We start from the raw sequence: 9,609 nt of genomic DNA on the forward strand, positions 1-9,609 counted from the left end.
GACGTATAGCAGGTGGCGTCTGGGTCCTGTTTTCTTATTCGATTCCTCGAATTCTTACCACAATTACACTACATGATATATGATCATAAAAATAATACTTGTATTGTAGAAGGATTCCGAGTTTCTTTGCGAAATACAATATATTTCATCATATTTTTGCATCCAGGAAAACTTGAGATGACCATGACTTTTGGTATACAGTTGTTGCGATGGTGCAACAAAGAAGACCGCTGGCGAGCTTGATGCCCAACAAGTGCGCTGGACGACGAAGGAAAAGGCTAGTTTGAGCGCCAGTCATTTTCAATATCGTCACATCTGATACTCGAATGCCTCAAATTTTAGGTAGGGTGTGGAAACACATTCGAATCAGTGCTTATGGACTATATAACCATCCTCATATCGGATGCGACATGTTCGAAATATATGAAGTTATGGAGTTCTTATCTGTTCAATACACTCTCTTGAAATTGTCATCACTTTACCAAATACATTGTGATTTATCTAGAAACCTCATTTTCCTCATTACAGATCCTTATAAGAACGATGAAAAACTTCATTATCAATTTTCTTTATTATTGACATATAAGGCACTGTATTTTCTAATCAATATGTCTTTCACCAATAGTGATGATGCGTCACAAAATAAATAAGCACTCAAAAAATATTCCATCAAAAGATTAAACCCGAATCAGGTGAGATAAAGGATATATTCAAATTCAAATCAACATTAAGACATCATCCTATAACTAACGATTTTTTTATTTTTGCTGCTAATTAGTAGCATATCCAAATAAGTAAATGAACAATATTGTGTAACTAATCAGAATATCGACCCAGGATTTATATTATTAATTTAGGTATAAGAAAAAATGAATGATACTCAATATGTTTGAATATAACAAATTCGGGTATCGGATTTATGCTTTTGTAGAAATTATTGCAAATTTCAAAGTATTTTATAAAAGTTCCACGATCAATAAATCGTGAATGTAATTTTTGGACGTCACAATTCTGGTTTAATAATGATGAATGTTCTTTCCGGCCAAATCATATTTATGAAATCAGCTCTAGAAGCATTGCTCTGAAATCACCGCTTGTTTCTTTGGTAATTGCTTGCTCCAATGTTTTGTTGAATTTTTGATGATATTTCTCTTTGATGTTAACCATGTCAACCTAAATAAATACGTTGGCAATGAGTATAATTGTGAAACAAATGAGTATTCAACTGAATCAGGAATCGGCTTGAATCCAAACTCATGTGCGCTGTATTTTTGTCGCACACCCGTTTCAATGTATAACAATGTATGGCTTCAAGTGATGTCAAATGGACATTCAAACCTTAAACAATTATGTCCGCTTTGGGCAACAAAATAAATACAACAATCTAAATATTAAAGGGATAAGAAGCAATACTTCTAAATTGCAGAAAATATGAGTAAAATAAAATACCTGTCTCTGTATATAAATTTGAATGTCTGGATAGGAAATCTTATTTAATCACTATTTTTTAAAGCAGACTCAAAGTTCCTATACTAAATTGATGTGAAATCAGATGAAAAATCAATGTTATAGGTCCTCTTGACTTAGTTGACTTGCACACGACATACCAATTTTGTATGGTTTACTAAATATAACCACACTAATAATTTACAAAACAAATTAATGTCTAACACAACTGCTGGAGATCATCCAGTCCCATGAAGCATAATGTAAGTTACCACTTTGATCTGGACTCTAGAGAGAGACTTGATCTAAATATAATTTAGGCATGGCCATATAAAATGAAGTAATTGCAATAGTGTATCGATACGATCGGGGTCGACATAACAGTATTCAAGATAGATTTCTACCTACTGTGGTATGACACATACCTCAAGCCTAAGCACAATGTAACGTATCAAAGCATCTTCTTTTGTACCCATTCCCTTCATAGAAGCTTCCATTTTGTCAGCATAATATTCATGCACGCCTTTAGCAACAGATACAATTGTGGAATAAGCTTTCTGTAAGTCTCCTGAGGTTTCTGATTTGACAGCTTTTTCAAAGTCGTGCCCAGCAACCTATTGGTAAATTAAACATGTTTTAGAAACATTTTTTGGCATATTTGGGAAAGCACCAGAACCACAGAGTTGTGATGGTCTGCATGAGAGACTCGGAATATTAATTTATTCTTATTTATAAATATGGTATTTTATATCTACAAATTGGCCTATTTGAAAACCATTTCAAAGGATCTCTTCTTACGTTTTTCTCCAGCTCATAGATGAGCACTGATTGATGTGACATAGTGTGATAATGTTTGTTACATTCAAAATATTTTTGTCGTTATAAACAGTCAAAACTATTAATGTTATTAATAACCTTTTCGTATTGTTTGAAAATTTCTCTCAACTGACAAAAGTTACGTTTGCACAAAATTTCAGTGAAAACATTTTCGTCCGTTCCACGTTTGCCCTCTCCAGCCTGAAAGAGAAAATGAAACGTCGTGTTAGGTATTACTTAGTGTTGAATTTTATGCGTTTTATTGGATTTTCTTTATTAAAAATCGATCTCATTTTATTGCGAGTTTCATCTAGATGGAGGGCAACCTAGCTGAAGAAGCGGAGAATTCATGTCGAAAATGGAAAGGTAAAGACACGATTGCATGGTATTATTTAACCTTGCAGTGGCAGCGGAAGAACGAATTCGCAGTCTGAGTGAATTTACAAATAGTATCATTTTTTATATCTTACTTGAACATGTGACTGAATATTTTGCATACAAATTACATTCATTTACTTATTTGTGTGCTTTCTTGAACAAATTTCTTCTTGATTAATCGTATCACAAGTAATTTGTACCTTGAATAAAGCTTTAGCTTCAACTTCTGCTTCTTCTTCGTCGACTTTATCAGAATCCGATCGTTCACATCGAAGAATCGTTAGAAGAACTTTCTGGAAATCTCCCGAAGTATCCCTGCGAACATCTTCGATCAAGCTACGCTCAAATACGAGTTGATAGGCAGCCTGCCAGGAAACAAAATAATAGATCAAAGTTAGAGATCGTAGAACAGTAAATTTACACGCGATTGTCAGTGTCTGTGCATCGTTTTCCAACATTGTTGTTATTACATTCGTTGCCGTTATCTCGTTTAAATATACGGGACCCAATATTTTACCCCTAATTTTGCTGTTGTTTTTTATTTAACGGAATAACATTCGTTGCAATGATTAACGGAAATTATATTATCACTTGGCATTCGTGTCTATATATTCCAACCTCGCTCTCTTGTTTGTTTAACAAATTTTATATCACCAAGATTTGTGTGCGAAATTAAATTCCAGAATTACATTTTCACCTTCAATTTTTCAATTTCAGTATTATTCTTGGTGCAGACGACATCTACCAGTGCTGCTTCGTTTGTTCCCATCCCTTTTGTAGCTTTCTGTGCTTTTTTTGCCTCCATTACAGCAGGAAGCTGTTAAAACAATCATTTTTAAATAATCATATTTAACTTCAACAGAATGAAAAAAAATATTACAGATGCATTGACTTCAGTATATTAGAACTATTTTTTTATGGTGTTCCACAATTCTAAATGATGTTTCCTATTTTGTGGCCACAAAATACCAATTTGATCGAAGAAAGATGAGATAATGGCGAATCTAAGTTTTTGTAATTTTGTCTATGTAAACGTGGGTTATGTGATATTGAATGTGAAAGAAAGTATGTTCAGAATAAACAGAAGTTGTTGAAAATATTGAAAGTATAAGTAATTGGAAATGGAAAAGATGACCTTAAAGGGAATAAGATATTTGAATGAGAATAACACTTATTTATGGTCTTATACAAATAATTCGGCAGAAAAATATGAACCTGACTAAAATTTACAAGGGCTAGGGCCCAGTTCGTCCCCGACTCCCCAAATGGTGAAGAACCTGTATTGACAAATTCAGTAACAACAAATGTTTGTAACGGAGTATATTTTTGGGTCGTTTTTTGTTTTGTTATTATGTTAAAATACTGGGTCAATTATTTTAAATTTTCTTCAGTTGAGGTGGAAGTGTCTATTCTATTCAAATACATTTTTACCCCACAACTCTTGTATTTTTTAAACAATGAGCCACTATGTTGGCTTTCTGTCTCAAAGTGTTTAATTAATATCACTTGCGTTGAGGAAGCAATACAATGACTTTTGTAATCAAACACAAAATAATGACTTACATCCATGCAAGCAAGAACTAGCTTCTCAAAATCTCCTCTTAATTCCTTCTGTAAAGTTTTGATTAATGGTTTTTTGTATTCTTCTTCGTATTTCTTTATGAGAATCTGTCGTTGAGCGGCAGATCTGCATAAATAAGCATTTTAATACTCTGTGAGTTAAAGCATCTTGACAAGACAATGCTACCAGTAATTTCTGTGTCGACCACTTTTATGGTCGTCTATAGTCGGGTTTGCTTAAAATTAGTGATCGGTGACCTTAATATGTCACATTTGCAACTAAATACCTTACCTCTTTGCTAAAACTTCTATCAAAGCCTTTTCGTTCGTACCCATACCCGCCATGGCCTTGTGAAGACGTCGGCAATCTTCGGCAGGATCGAAGTGATCCACAGGAACAACAGTTGGCTGGAAAATGTAACATATATATATATGCAGATTAAGGTTGTGTATAGATAGACTATTTATATAATATGGGCATCGTACATAAAAATTATCGGAATGGAATCAATGAATGGGCTAAATTATGGGTATTTCATGCAGTTAGATCAAATTTCAAACTATAATTGAGTTTACTGCTATGGTATTGTACGAATTTGCGTGAGATAAAGGTAATAAGGTTGATTACGAGAGCATTTACCCTCACATGCCACACTTTGTTTACCATTCGATATCGCGCCCTTCGTTGTTTTATTTCAAATTTTGATTCAATAGATTGATCGATAATATGGGTCGTTTCTCCTATCTGAGATCATAAGATATCAGGGTTATTTCATGTGACAATACAATTTCATAATATAATTCTGGGAGACCTCCAGTACGTGCCTATGTGACCTTAGGTAAATATTACCGGATCGGAAACATTCCGAATTGATTTATATTACATTGTAAATGTCTATTCAGCAAATCAAATTACTTTGTATATAACCACATCATCAATTCCCATTTGATATTTTGAATTAATTATAATGCGGAAAAATATTAGACTAACCATTGCTCAAAAGTTGATCTACAATATACAATATCCAGCTTATTTTAACCCTCTGGAGCGGAATCATTGGTAATAATCAACCATGGGCAATATTATCAAAGGATTTTGATTAAAACTATGGTTAACGAAAACGGCGCTGCCTTAAAATAGTTCAAGCAAAGTATAGGTCAAGAACCAAAATACTCAACTTTGCACACATACACCAATATTCATTATTCGGCAAATTAAATTTGTTACTTTTAAGGAGGTACATCTGTAAGAGCAGAATTCGGAAGTATTTTGCAATGACAATACGACATGGCTAGATATAACGTGTGCTTGTTAGTTCCGGGGTTGGAAATGGCATTACGGTGTAAAATGTATCAAAACCACAGCTTCGTTGGACTCTCTCTGACACTGGCCATCAAAAATCAAACGAATATGACGCAAATTCTAGTATTAATAAACACCTTAAACTATATACATTACCTTGTTTGTTGCCATCTCGCTCGCTAAACTAGTTTGATTCCACGGTGAAGTATCTGAAGTCTGGTCTCAGTACCTTCGTTTAATTCCCGGTGGACAACTATGACGATATGGCTAACTACGGATGTAAATGTCTGGGTTACCAAGTCTGATCAACGTATGCGTAAATCATATAGGACGAGGATGACGCGTATGTCGAGTTAATTATTTTCTAACTCTTGATTACCACTGATGCGTTAGGAAGAAGCAAGCTCACGCACGCGACTTTATTGCTCTCCGTCAATTTCTACCGGATCGTCCAGGAGCGTGTTTTTATAGAAAGCATAATATTACATTTTCTACTCCTCCACGACATTCTGTTTCTAAATCGTGGTTTTTGATTTTTATCGCAGCATTATTACTGGACAATTATCCCAAAAATATCACATTGTAAATATTTGTATATATAAGCTATTTTTAACGTCCACAACCCACACGGAAGGCTTGAACTAATAAGCGTAGCAAAAGCAATCAAAAGTTGGCGCACTCAAATCATGTTTATGGCCTGCTGGAATAACATATTGAGCAAATGATAAAAACGTTTTTGATAAGCACCTAATAAAGGATCTAACATATTAAAATCAAGTCGGCGTGTGTTTGGTAAGAATAGGAAATATCAGAATTGGTATGTATAAATACCTTCTACATATTTTGTTATTTATTCACATTTTCTTTTCAAATTTTGCGTAGAGTGCTGATGGTTGGCATTTTTTTTAGCTAAGTAACCAAAATTTTGACAACTCTAAAGCAATATTTGTCTGTCTTCGTGAAATCAATTTTTTGGTTTGGTCGCTTGCCTTTTTTTCAATATATATAAACCTAAAAGTTACTAATTTTATTCTATAGTGAATTTCATTGTTTATTTTATATTTGGTATTGAAGTGTTGTTCAATAGTAATTACATGTGTGGAGAGTATTACTGCGTAATAATTTGGCAGCATTCATTTTTCTTATAAAGCCACGCGTCGATTTCAAAAACCCGCTGATGGCAAACAAATTCATTTAAATTTGGTCGTAAAAGTACTGCACGTTTAGTATTTGAGCATATTCCTGGGTTGTGAGAGTTATTGTAACACTAACTCATAAATAGGACGCACTAACGTTGTTACCATTAAGACTGCTGCTGATTTTATTTGAATAGCAACCATGGCCTGAAAAAGCACGTTCAGTCTCAAGAGTGCTAAATCGGCGTCCGAAGATGTTGCATCATACTTTATCCCATTTGTTCCATGTTTGTTTCAATTTGCCACAGTTTCCCTCATTGTTTAACACTTATACCACTTTTTGGGCTAAGGTTATGCACCATGGAGAAAATGGTAAAAGTAAGCCGAAGTAAGCTATGAAGTTGCATTTATGCTATTTTCTAGGTTGGGATGTATACAGTGGTGGGATTCAGCCAGTTCGCACCGGTTCTATAGAACCGTCTCACGGAATTTTAAGAGATCAGCGAACCGATTAGCATTACTGGTTACTGTCAATGACTTGTAACAGAACCGACTGAAAAATATGACTTTTGTAATGGAACCGGCTGACAAAAATTAGAATCTCACCACTGGATGTAGCCTATATATATATATATACTATTTTAGTTAGTCAGAAGGTGAGAGTAGGTATATGAAGTAAGATTCGTACCATTGTGACAAGTGTGGGAAACGATATTTTCGAGGCACCCGCAAAAGATTACAAAACTGTCTGTTGACGTTGGTACCGCCTTCGAGTATTTCACTGACGTGAACACATTTAGATACAATAGCATTGTGCAAACGGCGTAATTTGTGCCCTAACGGTTTTGACAGTGGTAAGTAGCAGTAACTTGCACATCTTTATTTTACTGGCTCATTGCCGTGTATTATTACATTCGGATGGTGCTAGATCAGTGGTTCTCAACCGCCGGTCCGGTGCCGGTCCGCCAAATATTTTCCTATATTAATATATTATAAGCTATATTATAATACAGAGTATTGACGGCATGTCCGTTAGTTTTGTGTTTTTTTCCTAATTCTTATTGATTCGTAGTACCGTTATTCGTCTAACTGTTGGACCAGGGGTGGGCAAGGTTTTCAGACCGGGAGCCAACAATTTTGCCCATCTAGACTGGCGGACCATGGAAGTATGGAGTAAAATGTGAAAGTTACATTTATGGACAATATTTGCAGTGCTACAAAAGCAAAAGTGGAAAACGATAAGCCCCATGCCAAAACTCAATTTTATCGCAATCCCAACAAATTCCTTGAGCTATTTTTTTGAGGAGTTTGATAGCACATTCCGTGTTTGTCCGAAAATAAGACTGGGTTATATTTCAATATTTTTCCGAAAAATAACACTAGGGCTTGTTTTCGGGGAATGTCTTCTATTTTTATTTATAAAAAATAAAATTCGAAAGTAAAGAATTACGATAATTTCAAATATATATATAAAGTATGAAAACCGATATCCATTTACTTATAAATACCACGTTTTTATTCAGAACAGCTGCGAAACATAGATTATCAATCATTTAAAACGTGTAGGAGAGATTTCTTGATATCGACCAGGTCAAAAAAAAGTTCGCGTTATTGACTAGGTCTTATTTTTAAGGCGAGGGCTTATATTAAAATATTTCTTAAAATTCAGGCTAGGTCTTATTTTTATGGTATGTCTCAATTTCGGGGAAACACGTTTCACGTTTCAAAAGAAACCCAGCGGTGAACACCAAGTTAGTGGTGTTTACAGAAAGAGACTGCTACTTCAACTTTACAACATACCCCGAAACGACTTTGCAAGTTGCAGCTAAATTGATATGGATCGTATTTACGTGACGTATTTATATTTATTTTCAAATTAACGTATATATGATACTGTATATACACAGTTTTTTTTGTTATTATTTCTTGTTAGACTTGCTTATGGGTGCCGCTGCTCGATAACCAAATTTGGTTTCTCGCGGCTCCCCTCACCCTGAAATGCCTTTTATTTATTTATTGCAATTTGTATATCAAGTGTGCATTTAGTATGGTGAGAAAATAAACTACTGATTACTGATCATACGGAAACAAGCAAAAAACGAGAGGGATATTTTATTGAGCACTATAATAAGTATTTGGAGCTAAGTTTCAATATTGCTCCCAGCAGCGAAAAAGTACTACTTGCTACGTGCCTAGTCTGTGCCAAAATTCTTTCAAACGACGCAATGAAACCCGCAAAGCTAACGAAATCGCGTGGAAGTCAACGCTCTACTTTGCCTTGCACAAACTTCATTAGAACTACGTTCAACACGTATAATATGAAGAAGACAGCAGTAAATTTCTCATTGAATTGGATTGTCTTCTTTTGCACCGCCTACTTTTGTCGTAATTGCATTCTTTTGATTATGTTTTGTGTTCATGACATTTTTGGTTAATTTTGAAGGTCCGCAGGTCCGCGAAATTTTTTTTGAAATTTTACCGGTCCGCGAACTGAAAAAGGTTGAGAACCACTGTGCTAGATGATGTCGTATTGGCATCCTTTTTGTAGATTGTGTTCAAAATATAAATTTGGATAAGTAAATGTTGTCGGTGGAAACCAACAAGTTGTTTGAAAGATGGGTACGTTGAAGTTAAATTCAACAAAATCGTATTGTCCTTAAACGCTCCACAGCGATATTTTCTAAAATACACATACAATCCTAAATTTTGTTAGATATAGATAGATAGATTTTATATGAAGACTCCATAGTACACACAAAATATAAAAGGAGAATTCTGGGGAGCAAGCAAAACCTTTAAAAAAAGTTTAAAACATAAGAAATATCATGCGCACGCCCACCAGCACACACGCAGAAAAAAATTACAAAAAACACAAACGTTGTTAAACAAGGCTTGGGCCTGAAATAAACGAACTAAAGATACGCGAATTTATTGAACCTTTGGGCTGTATTGAACCTTCGACCTGGGGTT

General features: G+C 34.7%; 1 protein-coding gene across 1 annotated transcript; it reads right to left on the reverse strand.

The window, feature by feature from the left end:
* Positions 1 to 552: 552 nt before the first annotated feature.
* On the reverse strand, positions 553 to 5,973 carry LOC144428255 (annexin A13-like). Its single transcript, XM_078117215.1, has 8 exons — positions 5,660 to 5,973; positions 4,493 to 4,608; positions 4,204 to 4,327; positions 3,338 to 3,457; positions 2,841 to 3,005; positions 2,362 to 2,463; positions 1,872 to 2,060; positions 553 to 1,173 (listed from the first exon to the last, which is right to left on the reverse strand). Exons 1-8 carry the CDS (start codon positions 5,672 to 5,674, stop codon positions 1,054 to 1,056), a joined length of 951 nt encoding a protein of 316 aa, XP_077973341.1. The 5' UTR covers positions 5,675 to 5,973; the 3' UTR covers positions 553 to 1,053.
* Between the last annotated feature and the right edge of the window lie 3,636 nt (positions 5,974 to 9,609).

Source organism: Styela clava, chromosome 10, assembly GCF_964204865.1.
Source record: "Styela clava chromosome 10, kaStyClav1.hap1.2, whole genome shotgun sequence".
NCBI lineage: Eukaryota > Metazoa > Chordata > Ascidiacea > Stolidobranchia > Styelidae > Styela > Styela clava.

Bases quoted from the DNA above. Each gene is read 5' to 3' on its own strand.
- LOC144428255 (XM_078117215.1), bottom strand. The intron at 4,328-4,492 runs GTAAGGTATTTA...TTATTTATGCAG, and splicing joins ATAGAAGTTTTAGCAAAGAG to ATCTGCCGCTCAACGACAGA. The intron at 3,458-4,203 runs GTAAGTCATTAT...TTGTTTTAACAG, and splicing joins TAGTTCTTGCTTGCATGGAT to CTTCCTGCTGTAATGGAGGC.